At 46.8% G+C, this 18,626-nt stretch overlaps 1 protein-coding gene across 1 annotated transcript in view; it reads right to left on the bottom strand.

Annotated features, from left to right (window-relative positions):
- The window catches only part of CMTM8 (CKLF like MARVEL transmembrane domain containing 8), an 86,881-nt gene continuing 68,255 nt past the window's right edge, over positions 1–18,626 (bottom strand). The window contains exons 2-4 of the mRNA XM_059939073.1: positions 5,604–5,777; positions 1,704–1,820; positions 1–255 (exon numbers count right to left, since the gene is read on the bottom strand). Coding sequence (XP_059795056.1) covers positions 172–255; positions 1,704–1,820; positions 5,604–5,777 — 375 coding nt within the window. The 3' untranslated portion in view covers positions 1–171. The remainder of the gene's footprint in view (positions 256–1,703; positions 1,821–5,603; positions 5,778–18,626) is intronic.

The following is an 18,626-nucleotide window of genomic DNA, read 5'->3' as shown; positions in this document are numbered from 1 at the left end:
TTTGCAAGTAAGTATCCAGTTTAATTATAACAAACCACTGTGAGCAAATTTAACTAAGTATATAAAAACATTAGTTAAATACAATTCTCTGGAAATATACATTATACCTACACCTGTTTTTACAGTGAGATTCTTCCTTTTTTTTTCCCTTTTAATTCTCAAAATGGCATATCACTGTATGGTCCTGGATCTCCAAGCTATAAAACTGAAATATGTGTTTCCAGCGTAGCAGACGGTGACCAGGAAGGCGAAGAACTGGAGAAAACAAAGCATAATAGAAAGGGGGTTTAGGGCACATCCTAATTAGCACAAGTTATCATTTCACCTCTACTGAATAATGCACTTATGGCATCCCTCGACTCCAAGCTTTCTCATCTAAAACTGCTTTATTGGTTCAATTACCTTCCTTCTGAAACAATTTCAGGCTAGGCTGTTTTTCTTTTTGGGAACCTATCTGGAAAGCCTGTAGTCTTACTCCAATAAGCCCAGGGTGTTCACGTGGGGGTGAATATGGTGGTGTGCATCTGAGAAAAGCCCATGTATTTCTAATTTAGTATCGGTGATTTTAGACCAAGGCTTAACCTCAGATTGTCACAGGCTCAGTTTACACAAACAAGCTGAGTGGGCGGAAGGAAGCCAGGGGCCCCCAGGGGGTGTGAGTGCAGAGCTGGGAAAACGCCGGGCCCTCTCCTGGGGCAACCACAGCCCAGTTCCACCTAATTCTTCATTTTTAAAAAAATGTTATTGACGTCCAGTTGATTTACAATGTTGTGCTAATTTCTGCTGTATAGCAAAGTGACGCAGTTATACATATATGTACGTTCCTTTTCATGTTCTTTTCCATGATGGTTTATCGCAGGATATTGAATATAGTTCCCAGTGCTATACAGTAGGACCTCGTTGTTTATCCATCCTATACATATTAGTTTGCATCTGCCCAGCTGACTACTCGTGCTGTGTGCTAACTTGAGCCCTGTGACTTTTAATCTCACGTGGATCCACGCTCTTTACCCTTCAATAGAGATTTTGAAATACAGGTCGAGAATACGATGAACACCCATGGATCACCCACCAGCTTTAACATCATACTGTTGGTCTTCCTGTCTAACTGCCCACCTCCCGCCCCCACCACTTCTACTGCGGATGGAATGTTATAAGGCCCATCTCAGAGAAACTTTTAAAATTAGTTTTTTAAATCTGAAAAATACACACTTATGGTTTAAAAATGCAAACAGTACAGAAGCACATAAATTAAAAAGTAGAAGCCCCTCATCCCACACTCCTCATGGCCCATCACAGTCCCTGGAAGGAACCTCTGCTGGTGTCTATCTTCCCAGGCATCCTGAGAGCATAAACAAACATTTCTACTTCAACACACAGAATCCTACTGTGCTCATTTTCTGCCTCTCTCTCCCACGGACACTGTAGGCAGAATTATTCTTAGAATCCCTCAAATGTTTTTTTCTCCCTCAAACACTTATTTTGTTCTAGCATTTGGCTTTCACTCGAGCGGACTCTTTCAGCCTCTTTGTGCTCCAGGCCAACGGGAGGCCCCATGATGCTCAAACCAGGAAGTTCATTGCCAAGGTGTCCCTCCCGCAGGTGATGCTTTTCCCTGCAGGTTAACTTTGTCCTCCTCGCCCAGATCCTCAGCCGGCCTTGGGGAGGGAGGAGGAGACCGTGGGGATGAAGTGCTCACTCACCGACGAGGCTGCCCAGCTGTTGAAGTTGTGACTGTCCCTCTCCGGGGAGACAGAAGACGCATCCACAATAGCGGCAGAGAGGTATAAGACGAAGGCACTGCCATTAAAGCACAGACCCTGGGAGACAGAGGTGCAGAGTGTTTAGGGAGCCTGGGAAGGTCTGGGCACACCCGGACCTCAGAAGCGGCCAGAGGCGCACCTCGGCTGTGGCAAGGGGCCCACCTGGACTCGTGAGGGGGGCAGGGGACAAGGGCGATGAGAAGGCAGCTCCTCGGCGCCTTGGGGGTACTCGGTGCACGCTGCTTCCTCGCTTACCAACGCTTTGAGGGGTTGCAAAGGGGCTTCTCAGTTGGAGCAGCAAACAAAATATCCCAACCAGAAGGCAGACGCATCTGACGTTTAGCATCTGCCAGCAGCGAGTAAAATTTTCAAAATTTGGCTGTAAACATCTTAAAACTGGGGGAGTTTACACAGAAACCCAGATTTCTGGATTCTCTTAGGAAGGGGAAAAAAAAACAACAACAGAAGATCTAGCGATCCTGGGAGCACATTTCCAGCTTACTTCTCTGTGAAGAATACCCTGCGGTTGTTTAAGTCAGTGCATCTGGGTGGCAAGGATTCAACAGGGTTTACGCTCACTTGCATGACTTTCTGGTCTCTTCACACGTGTGAGTGTGGAACCCCAACATGGAGGGGTCTCCTGACTGCTGGCCAGGGTTCTAATCACTACTCAGGCAGAGGAGCTCCCGGAGCAGGATGACATCAGAAAAAACTGCTGGATGGAAGTCGAGAGACATGGGCCCAATTGTGCGTGAACCCGTGCAAAGTCAGGAGGCTCCAAACCTCAGTTTCCTTAGCTATAAAATGCGGACACACCTCACGATGATAAATTCTAAAAATGCAAATCAGAGCATTTTCAAACCAGGGAGTTTCAGAAGGGAGCAGTGTTAAACAAGAAAAAAAAAAAAAAAGTAACATTAAAGGCAATATTTTAAGTTCTTAATGTAATAAATCAATGAAGGAGGCTTAGGCTTGGAGGAGAGACAGACTAATAGATGCTCTAGGCCAGAGGTCAGCAAAATAAGAACCCCGACCAGCAGTCAGGAGACCAAGACTTTGAGTCCCTTCAGAACTGTCACAAAATAGCTAAAAATATGGAAGTGGCTTTGGCACTGGCTAATAAAGAGCGGCTGGAGAGTTCTGAGGCACATGCTAGAAATATGGATGTTTAAGGAGATTCTGGTGAGGTCTCAGATGGAAATGAGGAATATATGTTATCGGAAACTGGAGGAAAGGTGATCCTTGCTATAAAGTGGCAAAGAACTTGTCTGAAAGGTGTTCTAGTGTTTTGTGGAAGGGAGAACTTCAAGCAATGACATCGAACGTTTAGCTGAAGAAATTTTTTTAGCAAAGTGCCGAAGGAGTGGCCTGGTTCCCCCGACAGCTTGGAGGAAAATGCAAAAGGAGAGAGATGAATTGAAGAAGGAATCATTAAGCAAAAAAGAACCAGAACCGGGACTTCCCTGGCAGTCCAGTGGTTAAGACTCCGCACTTCCAACGCAAGGGGTGCGGGTGCGATCCCTGCTCAGGGAACTAAGATCCCGCATGCCGCACAGCGTAGCCAAAAAAACAAAAAAAACAAAACAAAAAAGAAGGTTTTGAAAAATTCTCAGCTCAGCCATATTGCGAAAAATGAGAAAGCTCTTTCAGAAGAGAACACTCAGGGTGTGGCCGAACAGCCTTTTGATAAACAGATTACAGGTACAAACCACAGATCTAATCGACCATCTTAGCAGAAGCCAGGAATAGGTAAGGGATTATACCAGTAGAAACATTACCAGTTTGAACTGAAGGGGATGCAGATGGGCCAAAATGAAGTAGGGCTGTGGAACTTCTTGGATTCTATGGGACAGAACCATAGAACTATTTGACTGCGAAATAGCTTTATCTTTCACGAAAAGAATGAATCACCCGAAGGTGATTCAGAGATCATCAGGGCTGCCACTCCCATCGCGGGCCCAGTGGGCAGACTGGTTCCTCCTCAGTTTCAAAGGGTGGGATTTCTGTGAGTCAGGATATCCCTACCCAGTGCCCCAGGGGCAGGGCCACCCTGCAGAGACACCAGGGTGACATTGCTACCCCAATGCACCGGGAAGGCAGAGCACTGAACCAAAAAAAGGATTGTTCTGGAGCCTTAAGATCAGATGGAATTTGCCTTGTAACTTTTGGGCTTGCTGGGGACCTGTCACCCCTTCCTTCTTTCCTATTTCTCCCTTTTGAAATGGGAATGTCTATCTGTACCTGTCTCACCGCTGTATTTTGGAAGCACTCAATTTGTCTGGTTTCACAGGTTCATAGCTGGAGAGGAATTTTGCCTCGGGATGAACTGTACCTCAAGCCCCACCCATATCTGACATAGACGGTATTTAAAGGAGACTTTGGACCAAGACTTTAGTTGATGCTGGAATGAGTTTGGGGGATGTTGAGATGGAACAAATGTATATGCATGTGAGATGGTCATGGTTGGGGGGGCAGAATTTTTTTAATATATTATTATTTTTATTAATATTAGTATTTTTTTATAAATTTATTCATTTTTATTTACTTATTATTTTTGACTGTGTTGGGTCTTCGTTGCTGCACGCAGGCTTTCTCTAGTTGAGGCTAGTGAGGGCTACTCTTCGTTGCAGTGCGCAGGCTTCTCATTGCAGTGGCTTCTCTTGTTGCGGAGCATAGGCTCTAGAGCACGTGGGCTTCAGTAGATGCGGCACGTGGGCTCAGTAGTTGTGGCTCGTGGGCTCTAGAGCGCAGGCTCAGTAGTTGTGCCGCACGGGCTTAGTTGCTCTGTGGCAGGTGGGATCTTCCCGGACCAGGGCTCAAACCCGTGTCCCCAGCATTGACAGGTGGATTCTTAACCACTGCGCCACCAGGGAGGCCCAGGGCAGAATATTATGGACTGAATGTGTCCCCCCAAATTCATATGTTGAAGCCCTAACCCTCAGCGTGATAGTATTTGGATACGGGGCCTTTGAGGTAATTAGGGTTAGAGGAGCTCATGAGAGTGGGGTCCCCCTGAGAGGGTTAGCACCCTTGTAAGAAGAGACGAAAGGGAGCTCACATCCTCTCTTTCTCTCTCTGCCATGTGAGGACACAGCAAGATCAGCAGGCATCTGCAAGCCAGGAGGAGAGCTTGCACCGGAAACCAGCTGTACTGACACCTGATCTTAGACTTCCAGCCTCTAGAACTGAGAGAAATTTCTGTCACTGAAGCTTCCCGTCTAGGGTATTCTGTTTTGGCACCCAAGCAGACAAAGATAGGTTCTGTAATCTACACATTTTCTTATCTATTCCCCCCGCCCCGCCCCCAGGCTGTGTCTCCCTTTGTAATCATGCATCCAGCATGGAGTCAGGACAAGAATCCAGTCACTCTTGACTACTCCTGCTCCCCAATGTGAGGTCATCTTGTTGTTCTAACAGTGACGTTCATTTTTCATTCTAACTCTTCACCTCTCAACATCAAAGAACTCTGGTACACAAAGGGTTAAAGCCACGGCCCCAGGAGGGGTTTGGAGGACAGAAGATCTGCTGAGGCTATGCCCTGACACACCTGTTCCTAGATGACACTGTTTATAGGGAATTAATAAAACAAGAGTGTACGCAGAGAACAGAGCTTCTCTTGATTCAGTCTTCTGAGGACCGGTTTGCTACTTTGCCTAAAAGGAATTCCTGGACCTTCCAACAATGCTGTTTCACGCTCAGGTGTAAAACACCTGTGCTGGGTTCTCCCTGACTTTGCCCTCTGCTTTGTTGGCATAGACAATCCCGAATTGTCTGGAGAAGGACTAAATTCCGTCCTACCTAATGGGCAGTGAACAGGAAGAACACCCATGGTTTCCTTACCACCGTGGTCCAGGGCACCTGGGGGATCCTGGTGTAGGTCATCGTTATGTAGATGATGAGGAAGAAGACGGTGAGGACCCAGTAAAACACAGCTACAAACATGACCCAGCCAAACGCAGGGACCCGGAAGTACTCAGTTCCAGCGATCAGTGTCCATACCAGCAGTCCCAGAACCTGTGAAACAGGAGAGGCCGTGGAAAGGAAAAGGGAGGTGGAAGAGAAAATGGAGAAGGAGGAGGAAGTGGGGACAGAGAAAAAAGTAATTATACAAAGTGTCAATCACAATTTTTACTCATATATATGGGTACATGTACCAAATGTGATCTGGCCGCAAGCTCACATTCTTGCAAATGCCAGGAAGGTAAAATGAATGAACAGAACAGGCAGGGCAGAGACCAGGACAAACAAGAAACCCACGCCTTGTTTCTGGGGGAAGTCTCTGCCCAGCTCCGGCCAGTTGTGGGCTGGTTTTCTCCATCTTTCTGCCACCCCCACCCCAAGGAGAACACAGAAACTCAAGTTTGTACATGATGACCTCGATTTTTAAATGTCAGCACTAATAAAGAGGGGCAAAACAACACACATCTGTGGCTGGAATCTGCTCCCGATACCTGTCAAGGGAACAAGACATAAGTTATGCATTTATTCCAGCAACGGTCACCCGACTTCACTGCTGCTACAGAGCAAGACCAGCCCGAAGCCCCACCACATCACCACTGAGTGAAGGAAGGATGCTGGTCTACGCTGTGTGAGTCTCTGGTCCTCAAGGAGGGAGGCCACGGCGAGGTGTGCTTTCCAGGGCCCAGGAGGACTTTATTCCTAACCCATAGGAAGGAAAGTTGGCATCTAAACCCTATTCCCAGGAGACAGCATCAGGCGTGTGGGACGGACTCTGGCAGCAGATCTGGCTGCTGTGTAACTCGGGGCAAGCGATTTCCTTCCTGTCTCAGCTCTCTCCATGGGATGTGGGACAAGACATGAAACTGACTCTGATCACAAAGCTGGTCATTCGGCGTTGACACCTGAGCACCTGCCCTGAGCACATGCCACAGGCCAGGCTTCCTGCTCCGTGGGCCCCGAGGGTAGAGCAGGGCAGAAACCAAACAGACCTGCTCATGCACGACTTAGAGTCTCATGGGGGGAAATATCTGAATAGTTACAGTTGGGAAAATGCTCTGAAGGAAATAAAGTGTGTGACAAGGGTCTGTGACGGGGGCTGTGACCTTTTTGGCAAGAGGAACAAATGTCAGAGGAGGCTGTGCTGAGGAAGAGCCTGAAGACCCTCTGGGAGCTAGTAAGACGGGCAGAAGACACCGTCCCAGGCAGAGAGCATGGCATGGGCAGAGGGCTGCAGGGGAAGGGCCTTCTAGAACCTGCAGGAGAGTGGAGGACGTTAGGACATGGGTACAAGATGTTAGAGGGCTTGGGGAGGGTCAGATTAAGTGGGCCCAGGACACCTAAGGATTTTGTACTTTATCCTAAGAGCTACAGGAGGATTCTGAGCAAGACAATGATAAGATCAGGTTAAGTTTTTGCAAGATCACTCTGACTGCATGGCGAGAACAGGCAAGCAGAGTTGGGGTAGGGGTAGGGAAACAGTTCGGAGACTGCTGTAATAATCCAAGTGGAAGAAGATGATGCGCCCAAGACCAAGATGCTGGTGAATACTGGGAAGTGAGTGATTCAAGGCAAATTTCAGAAGGAGACAGGACCTTCACAGATTTGATATATCAGATTAGGATAAAGTGGAATTACCCCCGGGTTTCTGGAAAGACTCCCCAGTGGATTAGGGTGTCACTTCCTCAGCTGGAAAGATGAAACAGGAACAGGTTAAAGGGCTGACCTGGGCTCAGTTTACAACCTATCCAGTTTAGGGGAGCCAGAGACCTCAGGATGGGGTTAGAAGTGGACAGTCCAGGGGGAAGAGTTCAGGCCCCTCTTTAGGAAAGAAGACTTCCTGTTAGGATCACTTAGCCCTCAGACAGGCTTCCAGGGGACCTTTTAAACTGTTCACTGAGACAAACCCACCTCCCTGGCGAGGTCCGGACGTCTGTGCTGGGGAGCAGGGAACAGACTCTAAGTGCTGCTGCTTCCCCTCCCTAGAGCTGAAAGTTGATGTTCTTTTATCTGCTTGATGTCGTATATGAATTCCGAAGAAACATTTAATGGAGATGTATTTTTGTGTTTACATCTGTGGCAATGGAATTTATTGAAAGTGAAGAAGCACAAAACAGGATAAAATCCCGGAAAGGGCCAAGCCTCAACACCCATGGGGTTTTGGTCCGGAATTCATCACAACTGACAGGTCATCTACACACACAGGTGTGCTATTCCGCTGGATCAGTAAGACAGGTAACACACCTCATCCAGCATGGTAGGGTCTGAAACAACAACAAGGGCTTCTTGATTCAAACTGAAGGGGTCAGAAGGGCCCTCTGTTGATTCACACAGGAAATAACCACAGGAAGAGCCACTGCAACGTGGCAGCTGTCTCTCCAGGAGTGTGCAAGAGTTTAAGAGTTGCCAGCGTAAGCTTGTGCCAGCTAAACAGGCTCAGCTAACAGCTCTTGGCTCTGAATGTGAAAATGGTTATCATTATTAAAGCAAGCGGAGTTCACTATCCAGAGACGCTCTGTCTAAAGTGCTAGCGGCGGTCATCTTCTACACACAGAGATAATATCGCTAACTGAGCTGTCTCTCAAAAAACAGAAATCTTTGACCCAAGATCTCACCAGCAAACACAGGAAAAGAACTGTCAAGAAAAGAATTACTCTGGGCTTCCCTGGTGGCGCAGTGGTTGAGAGTCTGCCTGCTGGTGCAGGGGACACGGGTTCGAGCCCTGGTCTGGGAAGATCCCACATGCCGCGGAGCGGCTGGGCCCGTGGGCCACAACACTGAGCCTGCGCGTCTGGAGCCTGTGCCCCGCAACGGGAGGGGCCGCGATAGTGAAAAGGCCCGCGCACCGCGATGAAGAGCGGTCCCCGCACCGCGATGAAGAGTGGCCCCCGCTTGCCGTAACTGAAGAAAGCCCTCGCACGAACCGAAGACCCAACACAGCCAAAGATAATAAAATAAATAAATAAAAAAAAATACTTCACCCAAAACAGCACGCCTCCTAAAAAAAAAAAAAAAAAAAAGAAAAGAATTACTCTACCCAAGTGAATTTCCTAGGTAAGTGAAATATATCCAGAAGCACACTTCTTGTCTCACTATAACCAATATTGATGAAAAGCACTCTACAAAAACAGCTCCGTGTGTGTGTGTGTGTGTGTGTGTGTGTAACTAGATCTTTATTTGTTTAGACTACAAAAATACTGTTTGTTTTTTCACTGATAAACATTATTTTAAGCCAACCCTTTTTTTTGAATGGTAAATCTAAGACTTAAAAAAGTTTAAGAAAGTGATAAGTGCAGGTAAAAATAAGCACAGCAGTATAAAAACTATATATAAAACACACAAAGAAGTCACAAACACCAGTTGTAAATTCTCGAGAAACCAATATAAAAATTTTACATCCAGCCTTCCTAACTTCTTTCGCTTGCATTTGTAACTACCACCTGCAAATCCTTTTCTTTCTCCTTTAAAAATACGGATCACTCAGTATATGGTGCCTATAACTTGTTTCTTTCAGTCAGCCATGCCACCGAGGACCTCTTTCCAGATCTATGTCGATTTTAACAGCTGCCCAGTTTTCCATAATTCATGTAACCAGTTCCCTATGGAGAAAAATTTAAGTTGTCTCCTTTATGTTTGTACAAAAAATACCCAGGGAACATTCTTATATAATGTATACCTCTGCAAACCTGAATTCCAGGATAGATTTCTAGAAGTGGAATTTCTAGAATATTTTAAGCTTTAGAGGTACTGTCAAATTACTCATCAAAATACTTGTGCTGATTCATCCTCTCATCTGAGTATGCCTGCTCTTCCCTTCCAACCTCATTAAATGCCCAGGTTTTAAATGATTAAAAACCTGACTAAAAAACAAAAGAGATCTCATGTTTTGCCCTTCACTGCTTGACTGAAGTACAGCACAGAGAAAAGTGTACAAATCCTAAGTGAACAGCTCAATGAATTTTCACAAACTGGACCAACTTGTGTCACCAGCATCCACTCAAGAAAGAGAACATGTTTAGCACCGCTGCGGCGGAGGGGGGGCTCCATCACGCCTAGTTACTCCTTCCCTCCTCCGAGGGTCCCAACTCCCCTGGTTTCTGTCATCCTGTTTTGGAACTTCACAGAGATGGAATCCTATCGTCCATGCTCCCATGTTTTTTTGTTTGTTTGTTTGTTTGTTTTTTATTTTTTTTTTATAGCTACTTTATTTATTTATTTATTATTTATTTTTGGCTGTGTTGGGTCTTCGGTTCGTGCGAGGGCTTTCTCTAGTTGCGGCAAGCGGGGACCGCTCTTCATCGCGGTGCGCGGGCCTTTCACTATCGCGGCCCCTCCCGTTGCGGGGCACAGGCTCCAGACGCGCAGGCTCAGTAGTTGTGGCTCACGGGCCCAGCTGCTCCGTGGCATGTGGGATCTTCCCAGACCAGGGCTCGAACCCGTGTCCCCTGCATTAACAGGCAGATTCTCAACCACTGCGCCACCAGGGAAGCCCCATGCTCCCATGTTTGATTTCTCTCACTCAACGTTGTGATTTCATCCACGACACTGAACGTCATTTGTTCACTCTCTCAGCTGCCCAGCGGTGGTTCTCAAACGTCAGAATCAACTGAAGGGCTTGTTAACCTACAGGTGGACGGGCTTCCCCCCAGAGTTTGTGATTAGTAGTAGGTCTAGAAAGGGATCTGAGAATCTGCATTTCTAAGTTCCCAGGGGATGCTGCCGGTTCAGGGACCACACACTAAGAACAGATGTGCTGTATCCTTCTTATTTTAGTTTGCACTTTCCTGATCAGTCGTGAGGATGGAAAAGCATCTTTTCAAGTGCTTATTAGCCACTTCTAGTTCTGATTTATTGACGTTTTAAAAAAATCACTTTCTTACTGATCTGTAGAAATCTTTACATAACAAGGATGGTAACAAACTACACATGTGGCAATATTTTCCCATCCAGCTTTTTTAAATTCAGTCTTTAGTCACATGGAAGTTTAAAATTTTTACACAGTTAACTGGTAGCTCTTTGAGCCTTCTTCTATTCCTATGTGCTTAGGAAGGGCTTCCTCAGCACAAGATTATAAAAATATTCTCCTATATTTTCTGATAGTTTTGTGTGTATGCTTAAATCTTTAAACAAACTAGAATTGAATTCTATGTACAGGGTGAAGAAAGTCCAACTTTATTTTTTTTCTAGCAGATGGTCAGGTGATCTGTTATCACTTACTGGTGACTTCTCACATTTTGGGTCAGTTTCTGGAATCTTCATTCCACTCATCTGTGTTGACTGCTGTGCCAGCACCAATTCCTGTAGCTTCAGCATGTATTTTAGGCTTTTGGGTAAAGATGTCAAAATGGACACATGAATCTAACTTTGTTCCTTCCCCAAACCCTTCTAAAATTATCATCAGAATGAGATGAATAGGAAAGGAGACAAAAGTGACACATTTTTGGAAGGGGCTCCCCTGAGTACCCAGCAAAATGGATGAAAACAGACCCAACCGAGGTTCAGAAATCTCAGAGCCTCAGGTGCAAAGAGAAGATGTTTTGAACAATCAAAGAACCACCAAGGATCAGAAAACAGAAAGGCTTTTAACCTTTTCCAGAAGCAGACAGAATGTTAGAAAATAATGGCAAATGCTTTCAAATTGGAAAGTGGTTTCTAACCCAGAAATTACCCAGGAAAATAATCAATGAAGAGCAAGAGGCAGACTTTTTTTTTTTTTTTTTTTTTCAGATATGCAACATCTAAAAAAAAATCCACCTTCCACACCTTCTCTCTCAGTAATCTACTGAAGGATATGACCCAACAAAATGAGGGTATAAACTCTAAAAGAGGAACTACTGAGTAAACCAACAGAACTCTGTGGGAGAAAGGTGAGGGTAATCCCCAGAAGGAGGGGAAATCCAGGCATGACAAACGCGCCAGGCACAGAAGGTAACCAGGTCAGATCGCAGCCGAGTGACTCAAAAGACAGGGACTTCCCTGGTGGTCCAGTGGTTAAGACTTCACACTCCCAATGCAGGGGGCCCCCGGTTCCATCCCTGGTCAGGGAAGATCCCCCATGTCGCAACTAAAAGATCCTGCGTGCCGCAACTAAGACCCAGAGCAGCCAAATAAATAAATAAATATTTTAAAAAAACAAAAACAAAAGACAGGCATGGTGAAGGCCATCACCACCGTGCCTTTTGTCACTTTACCTTCTTCTTAACCTGGTGAGTCTATTAGGGAATCTGCTCCACCCCAAGTGAGGGAGGAAGCCAAGAAAGAGGAAGACAAGGGATCCAGGAAACCAGAAAGTCAGCCCAACAGAAAGGTAAAGGGAATGCCAAGGTGAAGGGAGATCCCCAGGAGAAATGCATCCAAGATAAAAATGAGAACTCTGATTATCTGATGGGAATGGCTTGTGGGAAACTTTACTGAAAGGCTATTAGAAAAATGCAAGGTGAATTAGCTACAAAGAAAAGTGAGCAAATTCTTAAAAAATATGTACGTTATTAACGTCACTAAATACCAAAAGAAACTATTAGCAGCTGTTTGTAGTTAAGTGTTCACTGTAACACTTGACTCTAATATTTACACAGAGATAATAAATATTGAATATTGACCTGAACAAATGATAACAAGGAGAGGAAAGCAATAGGGATGATGCAATGGACTGAATATTTCAATTACCTGCCTTGTGGAATGAGACTGATTGCCCCACCCACCCCACTTCCTGAATGGTACCAGATATCTGTGTTTTTTCTATGAAGAAAGTTTTTTAAAACTGAAAACCTTCAACATCGTGACCTCTTGAGACTGTCAGCGAGCTGATTCCAACAGCCCTGCTGGACCCTCCGCATGCACATGCCCCCCACGCAGCTTCCTTATTCTAGGGTCCTGTGGACCAAGGAAACAGATGCCTTAGATTTTTAAAAATCACACTGAAAGACACACTGAGTTTGTCTGTGAGTTCTCTCCTGCCTCTGAAGCCTCTGAACTTTGTGACAGCTGTTCTGCTGCTCAGAGGAGTTTAAAGGGTCTCATTTATTCAAATGTACACTGAGCATCTCTTATGAGCCAGGGCTTTTTCGAGGCACTAAGGGTTGGCTGCTTTCTTTCCGACTTTAGCCTGGAACCGGGATGGGCACCATCTGTCCTTCAGCCTTGAAAACAGACAGGTGACTTCTGACAGTGAACTAGGCTACCCTGGGAGCAACGCATCAGCTGTTTCCGGCTGGCTTTGCCCCGGGGAGCTGTGTTAATCCAGGTGTGAGCTCAGCACTCCTCCAAAATACCTCAATGGGCTTTAGATCATTGACCATATTAATTCCTTGCAATAAAGTGGCGTTGGAAACTGGCTACTGTAGACTTACTCTTACGTGTCCTGCAAGGAGAGAACCAAACTATATGACCATGCCAGGCTGTCTCCTCCTGCCATGTTTAATACCACACACACGTGACAACATTCAATCATTCAAAAACCTCACTGAGGGCTTCCCTGGTGGCACAGTGGTTAAGAATCCTCCTGCCAACTCAGGGGACAAGGGGTTCAAGCCCTAGTCCAGGAAGATACCACATGCCGCGGAGCAACTAAGCCCGTGCGCCACAACTACTGAGCCTGCGTTCTAGAGCCCGCAAGCCACAACTACTAAGCCCATGTGCCACAACTACTGAAGCCCGTGCACCTAGAGCCCGTGCTCCGCAACAAGAGAAGCCACCGCAATGAGAGGCCTGCGCACCACAACGAAGAGTAGCCCCCGCTTGCTGCAACTAAAAAGAAAGCCCACGCGCAGCAACGAAGACCCAATGCAGCCAAAAATAAATAAATAATTTATTTAAAAAAAAAAACTCACTGAGTGTGCACTGGTGGTGCAATGATGTGGGAAAACAGACATGGTCTCTGCCTCTGGAAAAGGTCGGTCAGTGGATATTCGACTATGAACTGTGGTTAAGTCCTATGAAAGGAAACTAGGCTGATACAAGAATGTAAAGCACAAGGACCCAACCACGTCTGGATGGTCAGAGGCAGTTTAAGATTAAGTAGGTCAATGGGAGTTAGCCAGGCAACATTTGGGTGATGGAGGGAAAGCCAAGACTCTGAGATCTCAAAGACATCCCATCTGATGACGTGAGTCTCCCACAGGCTCCGAGCCAATACACGAAGGTCAGATGGAAGTTCAGCTCCACAGGAGACTGACCCATGGCTTGGCATCGGATGTCAGTCTCCAGACAGCACCTTTTCTCAAAGTCAAGACTCATTCCATAGTGGTTTGAGGGCCAAAGAATGTGAATGCTGGAAGAGAAGTTCAGGAGATGTTTGGGATCAACAAGCTTCGAGCTAGTTAGTGGTCAGAGCAGAACCAAACGTCTAGTCTGATGTTATTTTAATTTGTAGCATCGGGTCTTGATGTCTTCCTCCCCTTCTCCACTTCCCCGTTCTCTGGCTGGGGTGATGCTAGCACTCGTGGTTACGTCAGACTGAGAAGCAGAGCTGGCTCAGTGGGGAAATCAGGTACTCCAGATTCAGCCTGTCCTTGGCCAAGTTACCAACCTGAGCCTGTTTCCTTATCTGTAAAATGGGGATACAGAAACTTTCCTCATAGGGTTGTTGGAAGACAAAGTGAGTTAATATATGCACAGCAGTGCTTGGGACCAGCTGGCTGCTGGGTCAGTTATTACTATTATGCTAGTATTACTAACAGGGTTGACAATGACTCTCAGGAGTCCGTCCCCTCCTCCTTTCCCAGGATCCTTTTCTCTATCGTTCAAGGTTTTTACACCTGTATGGAGCCAAGGAGTCTTACCTATGTCCAGCCCCCTGACATATGGACTGAACTTGAGGCCTCTCCTATGGGCAAGATGCCCAACAAGATGCCAGGCTAAGTGAACCAGGAGCGTCTGACCCTTCAGCTCTGTCCTCTCTGCCTGTGTGGACACCCTCAATATCATGGTTACCATGTCCTCCGTTCCTATTTGGTTAAATGGTACAATGCCAAGGCCATCTGGCCTGGTAGAAAGATTCAGGCTTTGAATTCTTACCAGCTGTGTGACTGGGCAAATAACATTTATCTCTTTAACCAATATTTTTTGAGCACTTACTATGTGCCCAGGCCCCAGGTAATAGTAATAGCATATTATGTCCTAGAGAGTAAGGAAGAGCTTTACATGCCTCACCTCACTTTAACCCACACAGCTGCCCTTTGAATAACTTTCATCAGGACCGTTTTACAAATGGAGAAACAGGCACTAACTATGTGTTACATAACTTAGTCCTGACTTTTAACTATGGTGTCACATAATATCAATAACATGCCCCAAATCAGTTAATTTCTCCGTGCCTCAGCTTCTTCATCTGTACCCAGGGATAAAATGTATCTTCTAGAATTCACATGAGACAAGATGCTCTATAAATGATAACCACTATTGTGATTAATAATGGCAACAACAGAGTGTTTGGCAGACCACAAACCTGCCCTGAGGGCCAGCCACATGCAAGGCTGAAGAGGCCGGCACCTGCTCTGTTTTCTTGCTGTGCTGGTTCGGAGCATCACCTAGAATGCCACCAGCCAACCCCTCCCAAGCGCAAGTCTCTGGGCAGAAATAAGCTCTGGTAAAATGAGCAGATGCCTTGATGCAAACCCATGCTTGGTTCTGCAAAACAAAATTCCCCAGAGCTGCCCACTGACGCTGGGCCACCAGGCAGTGCTCGAGCTCATCGTTACAAAGCCTATTATCTGCTGGCCTCTCCCGTGGCGCCTTGGTTCATTTAAAATAGAGACAGATGGAAAGAAAACAGGGATGGCTGCAAATCTTATCTGCTCTGATGCTTTAAACATCCGATTCAGAGAGTTGCTGTTTTTAACTCAATGAAGACCAGGAAATCCTGGGAGAAAGCTGATATATTGCAGAGGCCGACATCAGAGCCATCTCAGGTCAGCAACCACGCCGTGAGCACCTGCTACAAGCCAGACACACTGCTGGGTACTCAGGGTCCAAAGGTGAGCAGGGCACGAGTCCCCACCCCTGAGGACTCTACCACCTCGTGTGAGAGATGAACACAATCCAGTTCCTTCTTTTGCATGGGGGTTGACAACTGTGGGCCATGGTCACCCGCAGCCCGCTGCCTGTTATGTACAATCCACAAACACGGCCAATGCCCATCCATTTAAGCGTTATCTAAGGCTGTTTTCATGCTACAACAGCAGAGTGCATGGCCTTTGGCTGCAAAGCCTAAAATATCTACTATCTGGACCTTTACAGAAAAAATTTAGCCAATCCTGTTAACCGTCACACTTACTCGCTGCATCAGGAAATATACACACGTGCACATATAGTTGTTAGATTTTTGTTTCCTGCATTGTTTCAAATAAACCAGATTATTAACACACTGAGCCAGAGGAGATGACAGGGGAAAAGCGTGCACCCTTTCCCTGCACCATCGAGGAACTGTATCATGCTCAAGATGACAGCTCCCTATACCTGCTGAGTGCTGTCAGTCACCTCCACGCCCCTTCCAGATCAGCAGCGCTTCTGTTCAGCAAGCATGGCGAACTTTTCCATTTACCCACTAGAGGGTGACCAAACACCGCTTATGAAAGGTTTAGGAGCTACGGTCCCTCCTCGGTGGGATGAGATCAGAGTTTACCATCTGTCTGGATAAGTTCCTACACTTGAAGCACATTCCACAGAGGTGGCAGGATGTGGAAGAATAAACTCGGTCTGGGACCCACCCATTAGACTCAGACGTTGCCTGGAAACAGATCTGACAAGAAATGTACTCGGCTGGCTTGTGATAAGGATTAATTAATACGAAGACTTGGAAGGGGCAAATTTAATCCATGCGCCCCGACTAAGCTTTACTGAAGTATGCTTAATACCTGCTGCTTTCTTCAACAAGAAACTGTGCCTCTTCGGGCCTCTGCTTCCCAATCTGGGAAATGGGGAAGACAGAGTTAGGAAAGCAGTTTTCAAATGGGAGTGGGGGGACCAGCACCTGGGAGATGCATATGTGAATCACCCGGGGGTATTTCAAACCACTTTCTTCTTGGTCGTCTTCCCACTCTCACACACCATGAGGGTGGGTGTCTCCCTCTGGCCCTGCGTGACCGCTCCCCAAGTACCATTATAGGAGACCCTTGGGTGCTGCAGAGCAGAACAAAGCTTGAGGCCTACGTGATGCTAGTAGTTTGTGACTTAACCTTGCTCTTGCTTGGAACTTTAGTGTGACCTCTATGATCAATTAAAGGCCCTCTCTGAGGGAAACCACAGAACCTCAATATTCCCAGCAGGCAACTGAATGGAAATCTGCATATGGGGCTGGTTTTCAAATATATGTACAAATTCTTTGACACACCTCTTGAATGCAGGTTCCTCTCAAATGTTTCTGTTGAACGGAGTGTGGCAGAAATGATGCTATGTGATTTGCGAGGCTAGGTCATAAAAAGGATCCAGCTTCTCCTGGGCTCTGGGGAAGTTGGCAGCCACGTTGTGAGGACACTCAAGAAGTCTTGCGGGGAGGCCCACACAGAGAGGAGCAGAGCCCTCCCACCAACTTGCCAGCCAGGCGAGGGGCTGCCTTGGTGAAGTGGATCTCCAGGCTCAGTCAAGCCTTAACTGACTGCAGCCCCGGAAGACACCTGACTGAGCCCCAGGAAAATGCCTGACCCAGAACTGCCCAGTTAAGTTGATCTTGAATTCCTGATCCACAGACACTGCGAGTGATAATACATATTTACTGCTGTTTAAAACGGTTACCCTTGGGGGTAATCTGTTACGCAGTAAGAGATGACTAATACACGAAGTTCATCCAATGTGGGCTTGTGTCCAAGAGGCAGAGTGGTAGGGAGGGAGGACCGAAGACCTAAGTTCGTCACTAACTTTCTGGCCCCTCTAAGCCTCAGTCTGTGCCTCCATGAGATGGGCATGGCACCATCTAGGTTGCTGCAGGGTCTGAAGGTGTTTTGTGATCTGCAAAGAGCTACATAAACAGCAGTGATCACTGGTCTCATGCTTTTCTCCTCTAGGAAACATGATGCAATGCTTAGCAGAGCTGGCATCTTGGCAGTAAGGGTCCTAGAGTATAGAGCCAGTGAAATAAAGTGGGGTCTTATTCCTGTAGTTAGAACCATGGGGCTCAGGGCATTAAGGACGTGCTAGAGGACACGCTGGCACACTTTTCCTGTGAAGGGCCACATGGTAAATATTTCGGGCTTTCTGGGCCATATGGTCGCCAACACAACTATTCAATTCTGCCACTGTGGCATGAAAGCAGCCACAGACAATATGCAAAAGGATGGGAGTAACTGTGTTCCACGAAAACTAGTTACAAAAACAGGTGGCAGGCTGGACTGGCTGGCAGGCTATCATCTGCCAACCTCTGCCCTCGAGCCTTGCTTCTCCAAGTGTGTGGTCCCCAGAGCAAGTCATACCTCCCAGGGGCTTGTTAGAAATGCAGACTCTGGGACTTCCCTGGTGGCCCAATGGCTTAGACTCTGCGCTCCCAATGCAGGGGGCCCGGGTTCGATCCCTGGTCAGGGAACTAGATCCCACATGCCGCAACTAAGAGTTCGCATGCTGCAACTAAAGATCCCGCGTGCTGCAACTAAGACCCAGCGCAGCCAAATAAATATTTTTAAAAAGAAGAAGAAATGCAGATTCTCAGGCCACCCAGCACTGAATCGGCATCCCTGGGGGAGGGGTCCAGCCACATGTTCTGAAAGCCTCCAGCAGCTCAGCTCTGAGAAGGCCCGCCTTCCTTCCCTCCTTTCCCCCGAGCCCCACACACCAGGGGCTTACGAGGGATCTTGGGTGACCATGACCTGATCAAAGATCTCAGGCCTCACAAAGGACACACATCACCTCAATATTCTCCATGAATCAGTGAACAACACTGGACTCATGGTCCTGGGTCACCAGTAAGCAAAGGAGCAG

The sequence above is a fragment of the Balaenoptera ricei genome, chromosome 11 (genome assembly GCF_028023285.1).
Source record: "Balaenoptera ricei isolate mBalRic1 chromosome 11, mBalRic1.hap2, whole genome shotgun sequence".
Lineage (NCBI taxonomy): Eukaryota > Metazoa > Chordata > Mammalia > Artiodactyla > Balaenopteridae > Balaenoptera > Balaenoptera ricei.
This window is presented reverse-complemented; position numbering and strand designations above follow the sequence as displayed.